This window comes from Monodelphis domestica, chromosome 6 (genome assembly GCF_027887165.1).
Source record: "Monodelphis domestica isolate mMonDom1 chromosome 6, mMonDom1.pri, whole genome shotgun sequence".
NCBI lineage: Eukaryota > Metazoa > Chordata > Mammalia > Didelphimorphia > Didelphidae > Monodelphis > Monodelphis domestica.
The window spans coordinates 278,138,970-278,165,123 of NC_077232.1; the positions used below are offsets into that span (position 1 = coordinate 278,138,970).

General features: G+C 38.7%; 1 protein-coding gene across 12 annotated transcripts in view; it reads right to left on the bottom strand.

Moving 5' to 3' along the window:
* Positions 1-224: 224 nt before the first annotated feature.
* The window catches only part of SEC31A (SEC31 homolog A, COPII coat complex component), an 88,220-nt gene continuing 62,290 nt past the window's right edge, over positions 225-26,154 (bottom strand). For 3 of the 12 annotated variants that reach the window (XM_007495813.2, XM_007495811.2, XM_007495812.3), the window contains exons 21-29: positions 23,355-23,447; positions 22,529-22,652; positions 20,254-20,595; positions 15,988-16,026; positions 12,826-12,884; positions 11,121-11,399; positions 9,127-9,246; positions 3,184-3,255; positions 225-833 (exon numbers count right to left, since the gene is read on the bottom strand). In XM_007495813.2, the coding sequence (XP_007495875.2) occupies positions 654-833; positions 3,184-3,255; positions 9,127-9,246; positions 11,121-11,399; positions 12,826-12,884; positions 15,988-16,026; positions 20,254-20,595; positions 22,529-22,652; positions 23,355-23,447 (1,308 nt within the window). In that variant the 3' untranslated portion in view covers positions 225-653. The remainder of the gene's footprint in view (positions 834-3,183; positions 3,256-9,126; positions 9,247-11,120; positions 11,400-12,825; positions 12,885-15,987; positions 16,027-20,253; positions 20,596-22,528; positions 22,653-23,354; positions 23,448-26,154) is intronic. The other 9 variants (XM_001362499.4, XM_056803272.1, XM_056803274.1 and 6 more) reach the window with 5 other exon arrangements.

The following is a 26,154-nucleotide window of genomic DNA, read 5'->3' on the forward strand; positions in this document are numbered from 1 at the left end:
AAATAGAGCACTCACACACATGCAACCCTAGATCTTTGAAGTATTAGCATTAGTGTATTTTAATGAAATTCTATGTACTGAAACCTGTGTATTATCTTCTGGATTTGGGTTATTTGCTCTGATCCAAAATACTATTTTTTCCCCCTCTCTGAAAGTGGGATTAAACTAAATTGGAGGGTACAGGTGTATACAATAAAAAAATTAAACATGAGATACACATAAAATAAGATTATATATTTTTTTAATCTGGTTGATCCGAAGGATGTGGGGGAATATGGAGTAAAACTGGTTTTACCTCTGTTTAATGCATACTGAATGTTCTTTTTAAAACAACTCATCAAAGTATTTAAAAACATTTTATTAGTACAATATTTACTTTAGTAGCCCATATTATATGTAATCCATGAAATCTACTATCTGCAGGAGAGAAATCATTTCCGGGCAATAAGAGATTAAACTTAAAAAAGCACAAGGTCCTGGAGCCACTCTAAAGTGAGTTTATCTGCAAAAATAGCATAAAGGCTCTCAATCTGATAGCCATAGAAGCATGCCAGTGAGCACTGGCACCTGGGCTGCAGCTTACATGGGGGGCAGGGGTGGGGTAGGGGAGGATCCTGAAAGAGTGGCATTGCTGGTTGGAGAGGGCCGGTCACTCAGACGCCCAGTTTATTAGCCTGGGTAAGAACCACTTTGAGCACTGGCATGAAGGCTGAGGTCTCGCTGAAGTTACTGTTGCTCACAACATGTGTATGAATGTTCAGGCCCTCTAGGTAGTTCCGAGTCTCAATGCTCCTTGCAATGTTGTGCAAACCATTGAGGATTGTTGGAGAAAGCTGAAACAAGCACACAGAGCTGGGTCAGAAATGGGAACTTTTCAACAAGCTGCAAAACCTCCCAAAGTCTAGATCTAGACACCAAAATGAAGCTGGACACGACCATATATATAATACAGCAACAAACTGTATTCCTCAGAATATTCTGGAAGCCTGGGATTTCTGAAAGTTCTTAATATGGACCCAAGCAAATTCTCACCAAACTCATTTACTCAACTGATCAGAATGTTTCAATTTTCAGTTAATAAAGAAAGCAATGCCAAATGTTGCTAATAAATGCAAAATGATATTTTCCCTAATATAGATATTGATTCTTTTATGACTCTGAATCCATACTTTCCTTAAAAAAAAGTTTAAAAACAAAGATAGAGATGTTTCTCTTCCTAGACACCTCATGTAGCTTCCCATTTAACCTATAGGTCATGACCTTAAGACAGAGATAGGTCCCAGAGCTCATGTGGCTCCACAAATTCTCATTTTGGTACACAAAAATCAAAACGGGGGAAAAAAATGCCCAAACCAGCAAAACTGTTCCAAGTTCCTCAAAAGGTCTCCAAGAAGGCCTAACTCTGACTCTGTCAACCTGGAGCACTTTCATTAATGCCACAGAGTCCTGGAGAGGGCCCAAGTAGAAAAAAGAATATGGAAGCAGAACCTATACCTTGTATTCACTGCTTTGCTCATGCTCTTATTAAGCTACACTGTGACCTGGAAATGTAGTGTCAAGTCTCAGAAAAGCCACAAGAAAAATTATTCATTTGGTCTCTGAAAAAGATCATTTTCTCTCCCCCCTTTCCTGTTTCAAGCAACAATTAAAACAGAGAAAGGGTAACTATGCTAGATGAGTATAATAGATAGTTTATAGTTACTATTTTAAAAAAAGAGAATTTCACATCTCTCTCTTGCTCTCTCACACAAACCCCTCCCCAACCGACTATTTAAAAAATCCATCATTTAATTCATAGTATGGTAATTATATTTCCAAATCCACTTAAAGGGAGGTGCTTTTATACTAATTATATTACGCATGAAAAAAAGATTTGGATGAAACTTTAAGAGTGTCTGAAATATTCAATCTCTATCTGAAGTAGAATTCTCTCTATAAAATTCTCTCTATAAAATTCCTGTCACAGTTTTAAGTGAGTGATCTTAACCTCCCTGGGGGCTCTGAAGGTCCTTTCAAATGATAATTCCGTTTTTAAGATCATCCAACTTCTACCTAGAAGCTCTAATACTAGGAAACAAATCATCTCCTGGGGAAACTTGTTTATATATATAGTTTCACAAGGAAAGTTTCCCTTAAATCAGTATGAAATCTGCTTCTTTCTCATTTCTACTAATTTATACCAGTTTTTCTCTTTGGACCAAATAGAATAAAGCATATCCCTTTTCTACAGTTTTCCTACAAAGTCTTCTCTTAAGGTTAACCCTCTTCAATTCCTTCAAATGATACTTTCAGAGCAAAGTTATAGAGTCAGGAGTCTTCTTGGTCCTGGTCCTCTACTCTTGGAAGACCCCCCAGAATGCAAATGCCTTTTCTAAAAGGCAGCAACCAGAACTAAAACGGTCTCCAGAGGTGGCCCCACCAAGGCAATGTACAGCTGATGATGCCACATCACCTCCTTCACACCAGGTGATATCCTGGGGCATTACTAGAGCCTCGGGCTGTGTAGCCAAGAGCTACTCCACATGATACTGATTCCCACTTGGCTGGTGGGGCCACCAAAGCCTAGGTCTTCTTCATATGAACTACCTCTCCTTTATCTTCTTCCATCTGGTACTCAGGTTGATAAAATCAATGGCACTAATAGAAAACTTCATATTTTTCTTTTTAAATTTCATTTTATTAGATTTAATCATTCCAACCTGCCTAGATTTTTTGGGTCTCATTTCTGGCATCCTGTCAGTTTTATTTCATCTAAAAATCTTAACAATCAGGCCATCCGTGTAACTGAATTAGAATGTGAAAGAGGCCAGGTGGGACCAAGCACAAATGGCACCCTGTAGCACTGGCCTGGGGGCCTTCTTTCAGACTGACTATGATCTGTCAGTCAGAATTCTGGACTCCACCTCCCTAATCTCTCACCGTGAACATGATGCCCTCTTACCAAAAAGAGATCATGGGGTTTGCCAACCCAGCTGGAAATCTAAGTATATACAGTAGGTTCATGGCATTTCCCTGATCTACCAAGTTAGACTAAAAAGGGGGTCAAATTAGAACAGCATGTTCTAATTAAACCCAGATAGGCTCACATTGACAATTCATTCCCTTTCTTTAGTGAGTAAACAGTCAAGGAAGCTGCTAGACAAAGAAATTTATCATCATTCTCCTCGCCCCCCCAAAACTTACTGTCTGCTCTCTAAGTTTATCATATAGGAATTCCAGGCGTTTGTTGGCATCATCTAACTTTCTCTTTGTTTGCTGTGGAAGAGAAAAACATAATTAAATAATAACAGTGATACAAATAATTTATACACTAAAAACACTGTAAAAAACAAAACAAAACAAAATACTTTTTAGGGCCTTAATAAGCACTCAGATCCACCCAATGCCCAGTCACAACTCTAAGGACCAAGGAAGGAGCACGGTTCTCTCCAACTCGTGGAAAGGGCTAATAGCACAGAATAAGACATACATTTCTGCAGATGAAGACTATGGGGAGCCATTTGCTTGATTTTGCATTGATCTGTTACAAAGACTGTGTTTTTCTTTTTATATTTAGGTAAGGAATTTTCAGAGAAAAGGGAGCTAGAAATTGGCTCTCCAAAAAAAAAAAGAAAAAAGGAGGAAAAAAGGAAGGTCATTGAAGCATTTTTTTCAAAACCCTTACCTTCCATCTTGGAATCAATACTATGTATTGGTTCCAAGGCAGAGGCAATGGGGGTTAAGTGACTTGCCCAGGGTCACATAGTTAGGAAGTGTCTACGGCCAGATTTGAACCTAGGACCTCCTGTCTCTAGGCCTGGCTCTCAATCCACTGAGCCACCTAGCTGCCCCCCATTGAAGCATTTTTTAAAAATGCACAGAATTGAAGATCAGAAGAAAACAGATGAGCAGAAGAGTTCTGAAACATAATTTATTACACTTTTGTACATTTAGAAAGAAAAGCAAACTATAAATAAATACATACATATGTTTTAACATAGAATATTTTTTCTGTTCTACTTTATGTATGGGAATGTTTTTATTTTCCCTTTTGGAGAGTTAAACTCAGAATAAAAATAAAAAGAAATTTTTATAAGACTTTAGAGCTGGAAAGTACCTAAGGGATCACAGACCCAAAACTTTTAAGATGAAATTAGAAATTGACCCCCATGGAGTTTACTACAATTCACTAAACAACTCTGAAATGTCTCTGCATGGAACACAGCCCTAAGTCTGGGAGAGATACGAAATTTAAGATGGGGTCAATAGCTTTATAAAAGTTGAGGAAGAGGAGGGATCAAGATACACAATCACTTAAGACTACATATCTAGCTCTGATATGATTTAATGGAAGCTGCTTAACTCCTCAAAACTCTCCGAGAACTGGATATGAATCATTGTCAGATGGGCTTTACTTTTAATACAAAGAAACTCAGTAAATGGAAATCAAGACTTTTACGAAATAATATAAAGTGAAAGAACAGTATAAAGAGAGACCAAAAACAAGCTATGACCATTAAAGAGGAAAACTGCACATCAATGTACAAAGAAGCATCGCTTGGATTCTGAAGGAAGAGACCAAGAAATTGCCATTCTATGGTTTAAAATTAATTATTTTCAATGTAAAGAGTTACTAAAGCAAGTTTTTTAAATTTTATCTAAAACATTTAATTTATATGAAAAATGAGAGCACTCGGGGGCAGCTGGATGGCTCAGTGGATTGAAAGCCAAGTCCTAGGTTCAAATGTAGCCTCAGACCCTTCCTAGCTGTGTGACTCTGGGAAAGTCCTTAACCTCCATTGCCTAGCCCTTATTGCTCTTCTGCCTTGTAACCATAACCAATACACAGATTGATTCTAAAACAGATGGTAAGTTTTTTTTTTAAAACATGAATGTACTCAACCATAAAGTTTTCAATCCTACCTTTTCCCTTTATTACAAGGAAAAAGAAAACTGCATAGTCAAAGAAAGTAGTTACATTAAAAAAATCTTTTAGTTACTTAGGAAAACTAAAGAGGAAGTAATAAAATTAAAGCAAGGGTTCTTAACTTGAACACAGTGAATTTTTTCTCCAATGTTCTTAACTGTGTTTCAAAATAATTCATCTGTATTTTATCTTATGAACTTTAAAATATTCCGAGAAGAGGCCCATAGGCTTTATCTATGGAGTCCACAACACCAAAAAACACAAACAAACAAACAAAAAACAACTAAGACCCTCTAAATTAAAGGAAGGTTTTTGTTGTATTTTCTGTATGTGCATGTTTTTGTCTTTTGGAGGGTGGGAAGAATCAGTGTATTGTGACTGGGTCATTTGTATAGGTAACTATCCAAAACTGAAGGAAACAGTGACTTGATCAGTATCACTTCTAGTCTGCCAGTGGCACCATCCAGAAAAGAAATCATATACTACAGTAGTGTTTTATAACTTTTGGAAGTACTAAAGTAAAATTGGGAGTAGAATTATGTTATAATAAAACTTGTGCTAATAGTAAAAATAGCAATTTTGTCCAGGAAAAAAAATCTCACCAAACAAAAAGATCTCAGGAGTTATTTTTTGACAGTCAAAGAATAGCAAGTGGATAAGAGAACAATGTAAACCTTAAAATTTCTTAGACTTATAAATGTTGGAAATTTCACCATTGGGAAATTTCATACTTGAAAAATTTCCTATTGATAGTGGGTCTTGGCTATTGGAATGTGAATCCCATTGGCATGAGAGTTTCCCCCTCCTCCCTTCTTAAGATTACTTTAGGACAGAAACCTTTTGCTGAACAATGGAAAGGACTTTGACCTATGCTTAAGCATAGAACAGGAATTTCTTTGAGTCATGATTGATTTTAGAATTGATACAATGGAGATACTTGGAATCAATCTCCACCCTACTCAGTCCTAACAGGATTGAGGAAGGGCTGCAGCATAGATCAAAATTTAATTATTCCAATCTCTACCCTACTCAGGTTAACAGGATTTAGGAAGGGCTGTAGCAAAGGATCAAAGATTTAATTATTTGAAAATATGACCTTCAACAGACATGTGCAAAGCCAGAGACCTCTGGGCGGTCCTGGGTTAAGCTAGAGCCTCCATTGGCACAGGGAAATTGATGGACAGTGATTGGTAGATGTGAGAACTGAGGGGAGGGAACTTGGATGGTTTCCTTAAAGAGAGAGGGGGGTCTGAAGACTCAGGGGGGTGGTTTTAGGAGTTTGTCGGAGTGGTTGCAGTGTGCTCTGAGAAGCTTGCTCTGAAGGAAGCTGAAGGTGGGGGCTCTGAGACTGTTTCTCCATTTTGGTCACGTGAGTAATAGGGACTGATCTCCTTTCTTTGCCCCAGCTATCTAAGGGCTTGGGCCTTTTGGCCCAGCCTAAACAGAAGGGGTATTTAAGCCCTATTCCCTTCTCTCCCCTTTCTCTCTACCTCTATCTCTCTATCTCTAATTCCTTTCTTCCTCCTGTTTGTAATTAAAACTCCATAAAAGGTTGACGGCTGACTTGAGTTTTCATTTAGGAATTACATAGCTGAATTCCTTGGCGACCTTAAATTAATATATATCAGTCTTTTAAAAGTTATTTCCTTGTCACAATTGGTATTGTCACAATCTGAAATTGTACCCTGACCAAACCTAGGATTCACTTTGTTTTGTTTAAATCAGTTTATATGCCTGAAAAAACTGTAGTAGGGGCAGCATCAGAAAGTTGAATTTTGGAAGTCAATGGAGGAGAAAGTGTCAGGTTTCAGGGGCGGGGTCAAGATGGCAGCATAGAGGCAGCCAAATTGATTCAGACCTCTGAAAACCCTTCCTCACCAATTAAAAACAAAATGTTTCCAGGGGACTGAAAACCAAATCTAACAACAGGGCAGAGCTAAGGAACCTTCCTGCTGGATTCAACTCAAAAGGTATGCCCCCAAAAAGCTTGAATTCAAGAACACTCAGGTTTTAGAGGAAGGAAGGCCCCAGGACCCCTCCCCCACCTACAGTACTGAGCCTCCAGGGGTGGCTAGAATCTCTGGGTGGATGGACAAGGGCACTAGTCTAGAGGGAGTATCTTGTGGGCAATGTTGTATCAGGCTCAGGGCTTTGAACATAGGTAGTGGGGAGGCAGCTGGAGGAGAAACTCAGAAAAGGCAGCCCAATCGCAGCTGAGGCACTCCATGTTCCACCCCCCACCCCCACCCCCAGTTTTGGCACATCCTGCTCTGCAAGAGCAACTCCACTGGGCTTAATCTTATTAATCAAGCTCCAACACTACTCCCTCCACAGACTGCTCTGAGAGCCTTGTTCCAAGGGTGAAGGTTGACAGAAAAGCCCAAACTCCACTCTGACTGTGCTTCGGGGGAAACTCACTTGTCTGAGTTTTCCCTAGCGTGCTAGTAATAAAGACTTTCCCTTGCCTGAATTGCATTGTCTCCGTGTGCTCCTTGGGTGGTCTCCACTCGGACCCCAACATATGGGGGCTCGTCCGATTGATATGACACCCTGAGGACCTCTGGGACAAGGGTAGTTCTCTCCCAGCTGTCGTGGTGACTCTCCAAAGGTGAGCAGTGGGTCTGTTCAGTGTGAATTGTTGTGTGATTGTGTATGGGAGGATTTGGGGCTCTGGCTGGACATACGACTTAGTGGACGGGTTAATAACTGTGCCTTTCGGGCGAGATAGAAGGATGTCCTATGTCAAGTCCCCAACTGAGAAAAAAAACTTTAAGGAAAATATGAAACATCTCATTCACAAAACAGAAGATTTAGAAAATCGGTCCAGGAGAGGCAACTTAAGAATCATGGGTCTACCAGGAGACCATGACAAAAAGAAAAAGCCTGGACATCATCCTACAGGAAATCATCTAAGAAAACTGCCCTAACATTCTAGAACAAGAGGGAAAAGTGGAGCTTGAAAGAATCCACAGATCACCTCCTGTACTTAATCCCCAACTGACAACACACAGGAATGTTATAGTCAAATTCAAGAACTACCAGACCAAGAAAAAAATATTACAAGCTGCTAAGAAGAAGTCATTCAGATACCATGGAACTACAGTGAGGATAACACAGGATCTGGTTGCATCTACACTGAAGTGTCAGGTTTCATCCAGGACAGTGACTCCTGAAGAAGCCCAAGGGGCGCATTACATGATGCATAATAATACATAATGTAATAATGCAAGGGGCTCATTAACCTTCCCCTTTGGAGAAGACAAAGTGTTGCTATGTCAGGATCCTCAACAAAAGAGTATGCACCCACTGAGGAAGAGCTTGAAAGGGATAAGGGAGAGCCAGAGGGAACAGAGAAGGGGCCTTCAGCTTGCTGAGCTGCCCAGCAAGGCCCTACTCCATGTCACTCCATGAGTGACTTAAAAGACTGAATCACTCTCCTGGGAATGAGGTGGCTAATGATTCCCACAGTCACCATTACTGTGTCTTAGGAGCCCACAAGAGGGCTAACAAATGAGATCTATGTCAAGAAAAACCTCTATTGGAGTTCACAGGAGGTACTTCCAGTCCACAGGCCTTTCCCCTTACCTTTCCCCCTCCTCTCCTTTCCCAGTGGCATTTAGAGAGCAGTGGATGCTGCTAAAGAACCACAACACCAGCCCCCATCAGTCTGTTCTGATCTCTGATGACAATGCCAGGGCCTGACCTCTGACCCTCCCAGGAAACAATTAGGTTGAGGAAATCAGATGGAGGCTCTATTGGCATAAGTGGTTTTATATGTTTAATGTTAGGAACATAGGGTAGAGGATTTGAGGGCAATGCCTTCCAATTTCCCAAAAAGAAATGTGTCATTCAATAAGCATGGGTCAAACACAACCCACAAGTCTGCACCACTCTCAAGTATGGCTTGAATCAGATGAAAATGTAATTGGGAAATATTGTACAAAATAAATAAAAAATATCATAAAGCATGGATAAGATTACATTTTGAAACTGAGTCAATATAGAGCCTTCAGGGATCCTTCTGTATGATTTAGCGGCCTCTATTTCTATTTATTTGGCTTTGACCACAATACTCTAACTTCCTCCTCAAGCAGTTAGCTTCTTTCAGCCTCAAACAGAGGAGTTTTAAGATATATACCTTTAAAGGCTGTGAGCAGCAGCTCTCATAGAAAGCCACAGACATTCATGTTGGTTCTAATCTTTCAAACACAAGAACCTACCGGGTCTGTGGCAGAGGCAAGGCATCGCTGAATAAGCTCCTCAAATGTGGTCTTGAGGATGAGGTGCTCATCTGGAATGGGCTTCTTGGTAATCTTCTCTGTGGGCAAGGACTGTACGTGCTGGAAGATACACAAGGATTTTCAAGGGAATGCAGACCTCTTCTATACACATGTATGCAAGAATATGAGGGTGCCTGGGCCTCAGCACTCTTTTTGCTTGTCAGTGAGCCCTAACAATAATACAGCTGGCTTCATAACAGGTTCATCATCTGCTGTGGCAGACATGGTAGTTAATATACTACTCTGCCCAATGGCTGCATGCTGGCAGGGAGAAGTAACAAACTTACTGTGTTTTGGTTGTGGACAGTTAAGTGACATAGCATCATTATTCACACTGGCTAGTTCAGGGACAGGCCATGACTTCAGAGGCCTTCCTTATCAGTGTGCCACATTCCTGGCATTTGAGACTAGTTTGGGTTTCCAGTAGGTTTCTTACAATTACTCCTATCTTGACCTAGCTGAGGTAATCAACCACTATTCAAGGACTTGGGAAGAGTTTAAAGAATTAATTGAAGTCTCTGGCCCACCCAAAAGAGCTGGTTCTTGGCCTAGCTCATCAACCAGCATTGGTGAACCTTTTAGAGATTACTTGCCCAAACTGCACCTTTAAGCTGCTTGTGAGCCCCCTGTATTACCCCTGCTAGCAGAGGGAGGAAGTGCTTGCATTGGACTGCTGAGAGGAGGGGCAGAGCTTGTGAAAAATGTCCTCAGGTGCTGTGGAGAGGGAGAACAGAGCAGCCCCCTCAAGCACGCCAGAGCACACATGCCATGTCTTCACCAACACACATCTAGTACCATGAACTATACTTAAAGTAAACATGGCCCCTTAAGTTGAGAAGGATGGAGCATCACCTCAAGGTGGGCAGGAATCAACCACAACATGGACAGGCCAAAGAACTCATTTTAGTTCTCCATCTAATAATTTCCTACTTTAATTATTCTTGCTAAATTGGTAGAGGACTCTAAGTGCCATCAGTATCAAATCTGAAGGACAAAATCCTAGTTATGGCTACTCCCACATCTAAAGTTAATCTATATCACCAAGGGTGGACTTTAGGATATGGCTATACCTGAAACCTCTTGATTATCTCTGGGTTGACAATTATGATTTGTAACTGATCTGAAACCTAGAGACATGTTAAGACAGAAGCATCCAAAGCTAGACAGGGCTAACTGGGTGGTGTAGTACACAAGGAAAAAATTATTCAGTTTAGCATTTGCAGGATGGAATTTTCCAAACTCAAGCTCTTTGAAAAACAGTAAAATGTTAGTTTACCCCCATTAAAACAATCTTTTATTTCATCACCCACTCACTGTGAGAAGAATCTAAAACTCTGCCAGCCACCCTACAAAAAGTAGGTTCTGGGTGATAATTACTGCTTTTAGGTAACCTTATGCTTCCCAACAAAGCCTTTACTTTCTTAAGACAGAAGCCAACCACAGAAGTACATCCACATTCTGTGCAAAGATTTATGTCAAATAAAAGTACTGATCCTTTGTCTTCTGTGGAGCATCCAAGTGTTCAACGCAAACTAATATGCTTCCTCTTGGGGAGGGGGTGGTGGTCACACATTTCATACTATTACAAAAACAACTGTCCATTTACTGCATTTCATAATCTACTTTGCTTTCTGGCAAGTTTCCATATAGCAACATGAGACAGAAGAATGACCTAAAATAATAGTCAAAATTGAATAAATGGAAATAGTTCAGTGGCAGAACTATGGGAAGCAGAACTTCATCATAGGGCTAACACAGACAGATTCTTATCTCCTCTGCAGTTTTTACTGTGTATTAATATTCAAAGGCCAACACAATGGCTTGTGTACATCATACATGAAAGCACCTCAGGCCCCTAGTCCAAGTAGGCTACATTTAACTTAAAACAAAGGGCTGCCATTAAACTGGGACATTGACTTCTCTCCTCTGATTACCTGGATAGTATTTCCAATTGGAGCTCCTGGGGCACCCTCCATATTCGGCTTTGAGAAAGCTGGTGGGATAGCAGGCTGCAGGGGCTGCTGGATGCCATGGAAGGGGTTCTGCAGGACAGGCTGGCTCCCTGAGAGATGTGGTTGTGGGAATGGAGCCTGTCCTGAGAGAGGTGCTGGAACAGAGGGCTGCTGTTGCTGCTGCATCTGTGATTGAGGATCACCCAGAGGGTTCATGATTGGCGATGTGATGGGTACAGGAGGTGTGAAATTGTCTGGAATCTTTTAAAAATCAAAATACAAACATAACAGTAGAATTCAAAAGAAAGTTACATTACAACATTCTCAAAATGAGAGGGTTAGGCCAGTCACAAATTTCTAAAGTTCCCTCTGGAATCACCTACACCTCTCATAGACCAATGGCTTCATGCTTAAAATCAGCCTTCTAAAAACTATCTTGTGAGGGGAAGCCTATTCTGTACATGGTCATCAGTCATCAGCTCATCCAGTCTTGTATTATTCTTCTACTCCAAATCCTCTATTTTCCAATCTAACAAGGCAAATCCCTCCCCACTTCCCTCCTGAACCTGTTTTGTGCTCACACCAGCTTCTCCTTTTAAGAGGAATTATGAACTCTAACTCCTCTTCATTCTTAACACAGTTCAAACTCAGATACCAAAAATCTAGGAAGGTTTCCTTGATTTCTATGATCAGTAATAGCCTACAATACACTTTGTTTTGTTACTCCCAAACTCACTAATGATACATCCTGCTGTGTTGTCCTACTAGGCTATCAGCTCTGGAAGGAGGAAGAATCAAGTCTTATTTCCACTTTTTCTCTAGCATCTTGTTAACCCCTAGTCCCTGGGCACCTACAAATTCTAAAAACAATGTTTATTACCAAGAGAAGCGGCCAACTGCTGAATGTTTATTAAGGAATAACTAATCACAGACTCACTAACCTTTTGATATATCCCAAGGCTAGGGAGACCAACAAAGTCAGGATCATGCTTCATTATTACTTCAGGGAAGAATTCAAAGCAGCGGATGGGAGTTGCAAAGGGGAAAACTTAAAGTTAAAGTTATCCTAAAGGAGAGAGTGGGTTCCGCCTCACTGGGGTTCTTCTAGTCAAGCCCAGAAGGATCAACCATTTGCTGCCTATGTGGCAGAGGGGATGTCTGGATTACAGGATGGCTAGATGGTATTCTGAAATCTCTAGATGGTATTCTGAAGTCTGATATCAGTTCCAAGGTTCTCCTGTCTGTTTCTCATCTGATTCTGTTTCATCACTTTGCTAAAATATAGTCAAAATCTCATTCACAATCTTACTACCTAACCTCTAAATGGTTCAATACACCATCACTTGACCTTTGATTAGCACTGAAACCTAAAGATCTAAATACTCCCTCAAAACGCCATCTTTGACATTTTAAACTCTTGTTTTTGGAAGAAAAAGCATAGGTGTCTTTGACATCTTTCCTTCTAAAAACGATTCTTAATACATGGTGCTAACATCAAAATTTGATTATTCCACTTCACAATTTTCCTTCCACTAATTTTGGAGATGGATCTGAAATTTTCAACAGACTAGACAGACAATTTGGGTTTTCCTGGGAACTTCAGTATCCTCTAAGCACAGCTTAATCTAGAGTAACAGTTATCTGCTATGGGATAGAGAGGGTCTGGGATAGTGCTTTCATCTAATACCTTCTTTTTCTTGGGAACTCTATTCAAAGCTGGAGGGTCATTCCAACCATTCTGAGGTCCTGTAACAGATAAATAACATTATTACTTGTAAAATCTCTTTTAAAAATAAGGGCATTTCCTTTAGTGAAACTATTAAACATTATTAAATGCCAGAGCGCTGGACTTGGAATTATCAAGTCCTGGGTTTCAATCCTGCCTCAGATAATTACTAGCTGTGTGACCCGGGCCAAAACAATTAACTTTTCTAGGTCTTTAGTCTCTTCATTTGTAAAGAAGAGCATCAGACTCCTTGGCCTGTAACAGAGAAGCAAAAGCTTCTCAACTCTTAATGTGTTTCTGTTTTCTCTGCAAAGGAGAATGACCTTGACATTGGAAATGACAGAAGAAATAAGTAATGAAGTTGATATGTAAGATAAGAGGAGACCAGGAAAAACAGGGACTGAAGAAGAACAAAATATCCTTATTTTTTTTAGACCCTTACCTTCCACCTTAGAATCAATACTTATTGGTTCCAAGAAGAGTAGTAAGAGCTAGACAATGGGGGTTAAGTGACTTGCCCGAGGTCACACTAGCTAAGGAAGTGTCTGAGGCCAGATTTAAACCTAGGGCCTCCCATCTCTAGGCCTTGCTTTCAAACCACTGAGCCACCCAGATGCCCCTGATCCTGATTTTCAAAAAAGTCAACAGAGTCTGCACAACTGTCCAATCAATTTGAAAACTAGGAAAGTTTTAGGAAGCAGCTTTCAACTAGAAGATGAGGGAAAAGCTGTGAACATAATGTACCTAAATTTTAGCAAAGCTTTTAGCAAAATATGTCATACTACTCTTATATGCTAAAACCAACAAAACTTCATTTAATAACATAGAAACCCTTCTTAGCTCACCAGATCATACACAAGGCAGTGGGCCAATGATAAGCTAACTCTGTGGGAATCTTTGAAGAGCTATTAGATGGGAAAGGATCAGACTTGTTCTGTTTGGCCCCAAAGGAAGAGACCAGGAACAGAAGAGAGAAGGTCAATGTAAATTTGTCAAAAAACACTTCCTAATGACTGGAGATGACCCAATGTGGAACAGGCTACCTGGAGTCAGGATGGGCTCTCCTTCTTTGGAAAACTTCACAACAATTAATTGACCTGTATAGTTTTCTCTGAAGCACTGGATTCTCAATACAAGAAACTCTGTCCTCATAACAATCTAATCTTTAAAATTAATTTGATTTAAATACATGTAACAGAACTATGTCTAAAATTAAAGTGTTTTTTTTTTAATTCTTTTACATTTAGAGGCTAAGTTTATGATTTTTCCCTCCAAATGAGGCTTTTAATGTATTCAACATGTAGGGAAAACTCTTAACAAACTCCTTTTCCTAAGAACACAATTCAGCACAAGCCTGTTCTTTGCAAATAATGGAATATGATAGAAATTCTTAAAAACAAAAACCAGCTTGGTACTAGTCTATGTACAGATATAGACAGGATAAATCACTGCCAATTGCAAATTCTACAAGTAAATTAAATAATATAAAAATAATTTTTAAAGTACAGTACTACCAAAAATGACTCATTAAAAAAAAAATCTGGCTTTTGCAAACGAGTTCATTGGATCAGATTTAGAGCTATAAAAGATTCTGACAGTCATATGATTCTTTCATTTTATAAGTGAGGAAATTGAGATTTAGCACCTTCCCCTCAGTCACATAGGCAGTATAGACAAAACAGGGGTGAGAAGTGAGGTCCTCTGACTCTAGCCTCAACTTACGTAGTTTTTTTTTTTTACTTGTTTACAAAACAGGACTGTTTTGTAGTTAAAAAGAGCGCCTGCCTTTCTTAGGAAGAATACATACAAAATAAGCAAGAAATATGATATGCAACACTTCAACTAAGAGTAGGGCAGAAGTAGATATGGTTGTCCTTAAAAGTTGAAAAAGAAAAAAACAAACTGGAAATTCATCACAGGCAAAGTAATTTCTTTTTTTTTTTTTAAACCCTTAACTTCCAGGCAGAAGAGTGGTAAAGGCTAGGCAGTGGGGGTTAAGTGACCTTCCCAGGGCACAGAGCTAGGAAATGTCTGAGACTAGATTTTAATCCTGGACCTGTCTCCAGGCCTGGCTCTCTATCTAGTGAGCCACTCCGCTGACTCTCAGAACAATTTCTAAATTACAATGTAATTTAACATTTTTGTCAACAGAATTTTTTAAAACATCTTCCAAGTAAAGGAAAAGGGTCACTCTCCAAAATGGGTGCTGCGTGTATAAATGCAAACTTATACTCATTTTAATGATTAAAAATTATTTAAATATTTATGTCTTCCATCAAACACCAATTCAACAAATTATAACAATGAATTCTTATCAGTCTGAGGGCTGAGTGGCACAAAGCCACTAACAATGAGAAAGTCAGGGAATTTATCAGCAGTTTCAGTGGGAAAGAGGATGTATCAAAGGCACTTAAAGTAAACTCCAGAGGAGATGAGCCCAAATGCTGACATATGTTAATTAAAGGCTGGTCATAGCCGCCATCAATTTCCAGTTCTAGGAGTCAGTCATTTCCTGTTCTACCTCCCCAGTCCTGGCTTATTTTAGAAAGGCAAGAAAAGCAGACATTGATTGATATGGGGCTTTACCAAAAGTTTAGGCCAAGTGTTGTATATACACCATTGCACTATTCACAATACCCCTGTTAGCTAAGTTAGGGAATTAATTAGTATTCCCATTTCAGAGATGAAAAACTGATAATAGACAAGGTTAAGGGAGAAGCCAAGGCCTCACAATAGTCAGAGGCAGACCACAGGCCCAGACCATCTGGTTCCACATCCAGCGCTCTTTTCATTACATCCCAATACCTCTTTAGAAGGAAATTACTGTCTCAAAAATCCCAATCCTAAAACATCACCCTGAAAATAATTTTAGATCCTCAACTTGAGAATGTAATTAATATATTGTGAAAAAGTATCTGTTATAAGGAGGTAGTCAGAAAGTCTATAGTTGTTACACAATCAATTTTAAAATTTGATTCATTTAGGAAGTCCAATACAAAACAAGATTGCTCTGATTCAGGATTTGATCAATTTGGAAATTCACATGCATTACAGGAATATCTGTTCATTAATTTCATTTGGTGATCTAAAGATTCCAAAAAACATATTCTGCATCCAATTCACCTTCCAACATAGATGCCTGGTCTTGATTAGACTGATTTTCTGTAAACAAAACGCAAGTCACTCAAATAATAATGTATACCTTGAAAATTGTCCCCATATCTATACATTGCCTTGCCCCTGTCCCCTCATCCTCCCAACACCTGATTCATTTATTTACCAATTAAAGCTGATTTTTAACTATGAGATATGAAATGTCTTGTAACTCAGAAAATAATCTGCCTCTGTGAAATAAATTAATTGAAGTCATGGCTATCCTAATTATTCCAGAAATATAATTTTCTTCTATTTGGCTTGATTCTCCTAAGAAGGTAATCTCATTTTATTTTGAACCTCATTATTTTCAGCATATCACTGTTTCAAAATTAAGGCTTATTTCCCAGGAGACTGAGTAGACCCAGTAAGTACTATTTCCTAATGGATGGCATTTCTTCACCCACTGTGTTATATCTATAGTATTTTCACTTAAAGAAAAAAAGGAATCCTTTGCACTAGTTAAAGTAATTCTAAAGCATCCCTTGGGGCTAGTTATATGAGTCTACTACATTTTTATTGAGATATTTATCAGAGATGAAAATACTGAAATGTTAGACACCTCAGTACACTGCTCATTTACACTGAAGGGAAAGTTCTGAACTTTGGCAGTCACCTCATACATGAGGGGATGGGATGACACAGAGTGGGCTCTTAATATGTATCCTTTTGAGGGTCTTTCTGGGGACCTCTGTGATAAGCTCCAAAGTGCACCTAGGACTGTATTGGTGAAAGTATAGCATGTGTACCAGAGGGGACTGATCCCCTCCCCCTCTCCACTCACACCGGAGGACATTTCTCACATGACCCATCCCTCTGTCCAGTAGCCCAATGGGAGCTTAGGTAGGGAGGCTTGTATGCCACATACGGGTTACAGTTTGGGCACTTGTCTCTAAAGGTTTGCCATCATTGACCTAGGGTATTCTGATTAGTGCAGGTAGACTGAAGGGTTTCTTTGTTTAAGATTAGTCTGGAGATGAAAATGCCTCATAATAAAGAAGGTCTCTTGGATTTTGGAGGTGAATATGAATAAGGACAAATAAAATGGAGAAATATTAAGATTCTGGGCTTGCCTCAATTCAAATCTGAATCTTGAAGGCTACAATGTTTATTTTCAAGCCAATGGAACCAGCATGGATCCACTCAAGCACACTCTCTGGTGCATCTCAAGCCAATGCTCTCTCTCCCTCTGGCATTGAACCAGAGGAACAGGGACAGAACATCCCAGCATCAAGGCAGATGGAGGTGGGACCATGAGTTGATCCAGATCTATGGTCTCATCAGCAAGGGGAACTGCAGGATAGAAACTACTCCAACGGATTCAGATCAGCAACTCCTGTGCACTTGGTCTGTGAGACCCAGTGATCTACCCAGTCACACAACCATTGTATTTTCACCAGGATTTGAACTAAGGTTTTGCTGGATATGAAGTTTTCTTTCTCTATTCTCTTATGCTGCTTCTAATTAAGTAGATTGTGTAATATGAAATCCCTTGTTATGAAGTCTTAAAATAAAAGGTAATCTCACATGCTCACCTTTGTGCATGTTCCTCCCTTCCCTCACTCTCCAAGGGGATAATGCTTAACAGCTCTTGATTGGGTAATAAATTTAAGGGGCATAGTCTTCCAAAAAGGAGGCAATGCTAGTGAAAATAGCAGGGAAGAAGAAAGAATAATATAACTCCTTAGCCATTCCCTAAACCAGCATGTTAGGGACTATTAGAAAAAGTATAGCTAGTGCTAGCAAGGATGGCCAAGGATGTGGTGTTGTCTGGGGGAGGGAATAAGGTCTCTGTGGGTTCAAGGAGCCCAAGAAGAAAAGATATGAAATTAGGGGAAGTTTGTTAACCATGGAATAGGGACATAGCAGGATGTGATTTGGACCCTATGTTCTAGACAATCTGGACTATTTTCCACTCCTGAATATATATCATGCCTTTTCATCACCTCTACTTGTACCATATTCTAGAAGGAGACTACCCTCATTTCATTCGTGTCTACTGAAATTCTAACCAGGCTTCTAGGGTTAGCTCAGGGACACCTTTCCTTAATCCGTGGCACAATGTCTTACACCCATCTGACACATAAGTGCATGCAGAACTGAACTGCAGGTCTATGGCATTTGGTTGGCAGGCAGCACGTACACCCTGCCTTGACCTGCCAATGAGTCTTATCTTTTCTATTAGTATGTTTGCCTCTGGAGAGGGACTGCTTCTTGCCCAGCTCTGGATGTGGCATTGTGTCTTGAGCAGCAGTTCAAGAAATATTTATTGGACACCACCTTTCCTAATAACACTGGCTTTTCCAAACCCTGAAAATGAGATCTTTTGGTTCAGTCCTGCTAGAAACTGAAAAATGCTAGTTCAGACATCGGCAAATGGAATTTTTGAGCCTCGAGCTGACAACACAATTTTCAGGCTCTGTACCAAACCATAATCCTCATGATTCTCACAGCAGAACACAGCTAAAATAAATTTCAGTCACGTTTATTCCCAGAGCCTCCACAAAGTGATTCAGAGGACTGTTAGTAAAACAAAGAAAGATTATAACTATTAGTTAAGAGAGAGAAGTGTTACCATGCAACAAGTAACATAACAGCCAAGGCCTTCCTACATGCATGTTGAGGACCAGCAAGGTGTACTTCTTCAAGTTATTCCCTTTGGGTGCTTAGCCAGATTAGAATGGTCTATTCTCTTGAATACAGGCAGGCAGGCAGGCAGGCTCTACTTCAAACATGCCTCAAATACACACAACTCAATACTCTGAAATTTAACCTGAAGTGTATTTAGAATATTGTCATGTTGCAAACAATTTCTGTAAGAGCCTGTGGTCTAAATTTAGGCCTAATTAATCATGTCTTTTACTTTGTAACCATGATTTATCCCATATTACCTTTCCCTTAAGAGGTTTAGATTTCATTTTACTATTAAAAATGAAGTCACATTTTAAATCATGAATTAAAATTTTAATCATGAATTAAATATTTTTGATAACTTGACTTTCTATTAACTTCTCTCCTCTCTCTCCCAAAATGCCTGCATTCTCATTTCTTTTTACATAATAACTAAAAAAAACTAAAGGTACAACATCTTCAATTTCTGTAGGCTAATTTGTGTAATTCATGTGTATGCTTTTGCTACTCAACTCTTTAGAGAAGTGGGATTTTAGAAACAATTTTCCATAAGGCCTTTCAATATTGCCACAGAAATCTGAGGCAATTTGGCTCCATCCTTGAAATATATTGGAAAAGTGATGCATGAGGGATATTGTAAGCAAAGAACACAAATTTGTTTGACTGAATACCCCAACTAAATACCCATGTCACTACAGGGCTCAGAATAGCAGCATTCATCCCATGTAATTAGTGACATCAAATTCCAAACAAACATGGTACAAACTCCAAGCAATGAATTACTGTTGCCTATCCTTTACTTTTCTCTTAGCACTAGTTATATTTGAGAGGATTCATGGTATGGAGAAAAAATACTGGCATTAGGCCCCCATCCTATGATAGGCTTTACTCCCTGGCCTCTCTGAGCCTCATACTTCTTCTCTATAAAAGAAGTGATTTAAATTAGAGGGTTCTAGTTATATTTTCCTGGCCTAATCATCCAGTTATATGGCAACATTGTGGGCTGGTGAATGGAGAAACCCTCTGGAAGACCTGAGCTCACGTCTCATCTCCCACACTGACCATGTGGTACTGGGCTAACCTCTCAGGGCTCCAGGCCATTCTTTCCATCTGTGAACTGTGAAGGAGGTGCCGACCAGCAATGGTAGGATGTTCTAGGACTTCCCTAAATCCATGAACTCTTGAGTCTGTTCCTTATTCCTCTATTTATTAAAGATGCACACTCCTAAGCCCATGAACTTCATTCATGATTATAAGGGTATTAAAACCCTGGAAAAAGAGGCATCTCGTGACTTATGGCAAACTTGCTTCAACAAGAGTTTAAACATGGTTTAAGATGGTCTCTGCCACCATCTGCTGACAGAGGAGGCTGAACCAGGAAATAACATACCATTATATTTTTTATGCCCTCAAGGATCACTCATTTAACAACCAGAGTTTCCATAGGGAAGATCCTATCTTTAAAAACATGGCAGAATATACCCTGAACACTTGTGGCCAAATCCTCACATTCAATCAGTTAAAAAATGAGAAACAAGCCCTCACCCCCAGCCAACCAAATAAATTAAGGGGGAAGAGGGGAGAGACAGCAAACCAAGCGCAGACCTGTTCTTTGGGACGCAGGCAGCTCGCTGGTAGCAGGCAGTGTACCTGTAGATCCGGGAGGCAGGCCATAAGCGGTAGAGGATGGTGGAGCACCTGGCCCGCCATGCTGGAAGGGCGCTCCAGAAGGGGGAGGAGGGAAAGCAGACATAGGGCTGGGGGTATTTGGAGAGGCCTGATGCTGGGCTGCATAGAGTGGAGCCTGCCCAGAATGGGAAGAAGCAGAAGAAGGGATGTAAGGAGGATTTGGGTAAGCATTAGAAGCAGGAAGGGGGCTGGGTTGCTGTGGCTGATACATTGCTGGTCCCCCTGTTCCGAATGAATACTGTTGGGTTGGTTGATATGCTACATGAAAAAGGAAGAAAGAGAGACTTATTACTTACCAGGTCATGACAAAAAAACCCCAAAAAACAACAACCCAAAACCCCAACTGAGTATTTGGTAGTATTAACCTTCCTATATTTATCTCTTTCATAAGACTGTGATATGACCATATAACGTAATGTATGTTTTAAAATCAGATCTTCAAAGATCTTTTTTAAGCCATTAGGCACAAAATCTGAAAACTGCAGGTTGCAAGTTCTTCTTACTATAAAAAAGAATCTAATTACTACACCTGAGAGTTGAAAGAAGCTTACCTCTTCCACTGCTTTAAAAAAAAAAAGTAAAAAAGATATTCTAGGGACATATACTTGATCAGTCTTTCCACTAAAATGCTGGAGTTGGCTTGCAAGACCTCTCTTTTACATTAGTATTGTGATAGCTAGAACAGCTAAAGAGCACCCCTCCCAAATACAAGAAAACAATCACTTCCTCTAGTTGACAGCAAATATAATTCAATATCCATAGAAAATTCTCTTCTACTGACAACTAACAAAGAAGTTGATAAGATTCAATTCCATAGTTAATATGAATATAATAGTTATAACAAAAACCTGACTTTCAATTAGTTTTTTATTTGATGTTTTCAGCTTTGATTAGGGAGATAAGTTAAATGGGAATTAGGAAATACCCTCAGCTCCATTATTCACACTATATAAGCTGGAATATAGTTCCCAACTTTTTTATACTAAAGTACAAGATAAACATTAATACTATGTGGTGAACATTAATACTATGTGGTGAATCTCTGAGGATATGTATGAAATACTTATGGAATGCAGAGACATATTTATTGAAAGGGGTTAGATAAGTTCTGGTTTATAGCTATTATTATTAATGAATAATGTTAAGTAAATGACATAACCAATTTCTTACTATGGGACTTACATAAAGCCTCTTTTTCACTTGGCTTTCTTCCTTTTGATGATTTTTTTAAAACTCTTACCTTCTACCTTAGAACCAATACAGAAGAGTGGTAAAGGGCTAGTGGGAATTAAGTGACTTGTCCAGGGTCCCACAGCTAGGAAGTGTTTGATGTCAGATTTGAACACAGGATCTCCCATCTCTAAACCTGATTCTCAATCCACTGAGCTACCCAGCTGGCCCCCTATTTTGGTGATTTTAAAAATCATTTCACCTTTTTTGTCTTGGTTCTCTCCTTGATAGTCTCCCTTCTAATCTCCCTTTTAAGCAAGTTCTCCCTGTTTTTGCCAATAATCTAGCTCTACTGAGTACCTTTCTAAGAACAGTCATTTCATAAGAAATAAATGTCATTCCTTCAATGTACCTCCAATCCCCTAGAATAATCAAATGCAACCTTTCTTGGAGAAAAAGAACATGTACCATTATACATGGCCTGTAGACCAGCCATAACACTTCTGAGTGCAGCCTGAACTAGATTCAAATGTAACTGGGAAATAGTTAACAAAATAAATTAGGATACAATAAAAACAAAGCTAATATTATACTTTAAAACCAAGTGCCCATTAGGCCTACCCACAGGGATTGCTCTATGAAGACTGGCAGTTCCTATTTCTATTTGAGTTTGGCACCACTGCTCTAATGTTTCTCATATCCAAACTATGTGACCGATAGATCTCCATTAGAAAGGCCCACATTTGGACTCAAGAAAAAACTCTTCTAACAAGAACCTATTTCAATCAGTTGCTTGGGGCACTCTGATTTAGTAGCCAGCCCCTGATATGCTGACTGAAATTTACTTTTTAAGAAAACAGGGATTCAGAGCATCCAAGACCCATGGAGTCTTACATGGAGCCTTTCACATGACAAGACTAATCTGCATATAACTTTGGAGCTTCAGGGTAAGCAGTCATTGAGTTGGTCATTTAAAACTTTAATAATCCAGGAAAAGGGGGTTTCAGTCATTACTACTTACGCTGTGGTTGTGGATAAGATGGTACCTGTGCATACATGTGGCCAGAAGATGTAGGTGGCTGAACAGCCATATTAGGATTACTAGGTCCGGGCATAATGAAACCTGGAGGTGGAGGATTTTCTCCCTGGGAAATAAGAGAAAGGTTCGGTTTGGTATTGTGGATATCATATGTCCCGAATTGGGTTTCTTATTTGGGGTCTTGGGTTCACATCAAACAAAAACCTTCCATTAGCATAAGCACCACTATGTTATTGCACACCTCCTGTATTATCACATCAGGATTCAGGAGTCAGGCATTCTGAGCAATTTCAACATGAGAACTCAAGTTACAGTTTCAGTGAAGGGCAACTAGAAGCTGAGAGTAAATAATAGCATCATAAAAAGAAAAAAACCAGCAGCAAGATTTACCATATCAGTGATGTGTGTGATAAGCCACTAATATTTTCCATTTCTCATTCTCTACTTATTATTCCCAATTCAAGGGACAAATTTAAATGCTACAAAAACAACTTTTGTTTCCCTTAAATTTTAAGAATCACTGTTCAAAACAGCTTCAGCGATGGTTGCAAGATGAAAAGATACTATTAAAATCACAGCTGACGTTTTTCAAACTCAGTTACCTGGGTAGTAGCACCCAGAACTTAAATGAGACTTTATCAGGGAGAGAAAGGTGTTAGGAAGGAAATTATATAACTTGTACCAAGTTCCTAGCTTCTAGAAGCATTAAGAGGCAGCAAATAAGCAAACTGGAGTCAAAGAAGAGAACCTGGATGAATATATCTAAGTGAGTCAAGGATCTCTCAAAGAGGAATAATAAAGCTTATACCTGTATGTCAGAGGGAGAAGCTGCAGGTGGATGGCTGGGAAGGGCAGTAGGAGTTTTGTTACTCCAGGTAGTGACAGTAGGGGCAATTCTAACCTGAATTAAACAAAGAAATACCAATCACAGAAAATAAAAAATGTAAAAAAACTAAAGGGCATTAAATAGCCAGATGCAAAGCAGAGCTACATGGATAAAAGCCACTGCTCAGAGTGCAGCTGGAATTCTCAAAGAGGAAAAATTTAAAGGGGGAAAAAATCAATGGCAAAACCTCAGTCAAAGCACATTGAAAACTGCCACATAAAAGGATTAAGGATATGGGGAAAGCAAGGGAGCATCTAGACAAAAGATAACTGAATGGGAAAGTGAGAAGCATTAGATTAATCATGCCACTATAATTAGGTCTATAAACAGTTTTTTACAGCCATTTGGAAAAAAAAAGTTAAGGATACTTATCACCCATTCTCCTTCAACCACACTTAAAATGAAATGAAGATTTTGGAGGCAGTTGAGTGTTCCTCTAATTCAACACTTTCAATTTACATAGGAAGAAACTGAAGACAAGAGATGGACAGGACTCACCACAGATCATTCTATTAGCAGGTGTTTGAGACAAGGCTAGAACTCATATCTTCTAGATCCCAGTAATGTTCTCTTGAATATTCTATGGTCTTCTCTTTATTTTAGCCAACACAAGCCCAATCAGAATAATTAAAACTTTTTTTTTCTTTTTCCTTTTTAAAAAATAAAAGTACAATTATAGAACACTATAGCTATTGTGGGGAAAGGATCACCATTCCTGAATGAATGAAAATGACATTACATAAATTAATTTACTGATTTAAGATTATGTAAAAAAATTCATTTGGAGGAACAAAAATATAGAATCTCAAGGGAAGTAATGAGAGAAATGCTAAATACAGGGGCATAGTCCAGGTATGTATAGCTTTACCAGACCTCAAACTATATTACAAAGTGGTGGTCATAAAGCAATGTGGGATAGATTATAAAATAGAACAGAATTTCAGTGGAACCGAACAAGTAAGCAAGTGAAAAGAATAGCTCTGGGCTTCATAAACTCAAAAATTACTACAAATCCAATAAATTACTGGGGAAAGGACTCCTTTCTGGACAAGGATTGCTAGGAAAAACTATAGAACAGTTTTGCAAAAATTAGGTTAAGGAAGCATAGTATAGAAGTATAATATACAAACTCATAATCAAAGCTCAAAATTGATAGAGAACTTAAATGTAAAAAGTTACATTAGAAAAAGATTCATGACATGAAATTTCTTATTTTAAGTCACATATCTCTATATGGTATGAGATGTCAGTCTAAACCTAATTTTTGCCAGAAGGCAATCCATTTTTCATAGGATGTTTTGTTATACAGCAAGTCCTTACCTATGAGGCTAGGGTCTTTGAATTTATTAAACAATATTCTACTATGTTCCTTTGTTACAGTTTGCTCCACTGATCAATCTTTTTTTTAAATCAATATGAAAATTCTGATAATGAGTGCTTTGTAGGATAGTTTGAGATCTATTGCTACTAAGTCTTCTCTTTTTTTTTTCATTATTTCTTTTGAGATTCTTGACCTTTTGTTCTCCCAGATGATTTTGGTTATTTTTTTCTAGCTGTGTAGCTTATTTTGGCAGTCTGCCAAGTATGGGATTGAAGGAAGTATGGTAATTTAAGCATTACTGTAATTTTAGACAAGAGCAATTAATGTTTCTCCAACTAATATGGCCTGTTTTTATTTCTACAGTATTTTGTGGTTGTTTTCATAAAGTTCCTGTGTCTATCTTGCTAGACTCTCAAATATTTTATACTTCTTTAGTTGTTTTGAATGAAATTTCTATCTTTCTTGTGGGACTTTTTTTGGGGGGTGAGGGTACTAATGGAGAGGTAAATACTAATGATTTATTTGGATTTCTTTTATGTACTGTAACTTTGCTGGGGTTATCCTTTGAGTTGATTTTTAAAATTTGATTCACATAGGTACTCTGGATAAACCATTAAATCACCTGCAAAAAGCCACAGCTGTCCCCCCTTTCCCCCTCAATTTCTTTCTCCTTATTATATTGCTTTATCCAGCATTTCTAGAGCAATATCAAACAATAAAGATGATAATAAGTATCCTTGCTCTACTCTTAATCTTCTTAGGAAAAACTTTTTATCTCATATATAGTGCTGGCTCTTGGTTTATGACAGCTCTTATGTATTTTTATCAGTTCTGAAGACTCCTTTCTTTTACCAAATTTTCCAGTTTATATATTTGAATAAGTTGCTATTCAAATATGTGACAGAATACACTCATAAGTCCTATGGTCCTGGGTTCTTCCCCCTTTGGAATTTATTTATAGCTTGTTCAATTTCCTTTTTCTGAGATTAGGCTATAAAAATTATCTATTTTGGAGGGGTTAATTTGAATATTTTATATTTTGGTATAAATCTATCCATTTCACCTATATCAATTTTGATGCCGTATGCTTGGTTTCAAAATAATTTGTTAGTTTCCTTCATCTCATCTTCAAATGTTCTGAATTCTCCTTTTTTCATTTTTGTTAGTTTGATTTTCCTCTCTTTTGAAAAGAGTAGTTAACAATTGCTTACCTATCTATTAATGTCCCTCCATCCTGCCCCAAAAATCAGCTCCTATTTTATCAATTTCAATCCTGCCTCAGTAATTTTATTTATGTAACCTGGGCAAATTATTTAACCTCTAAACCTCAGTCTCCTCATCTGTAAAGTGAGAGCATTAGACTTGATGGTATTTTAAAGTTTCTTCTAGCTCTAAGTTTGT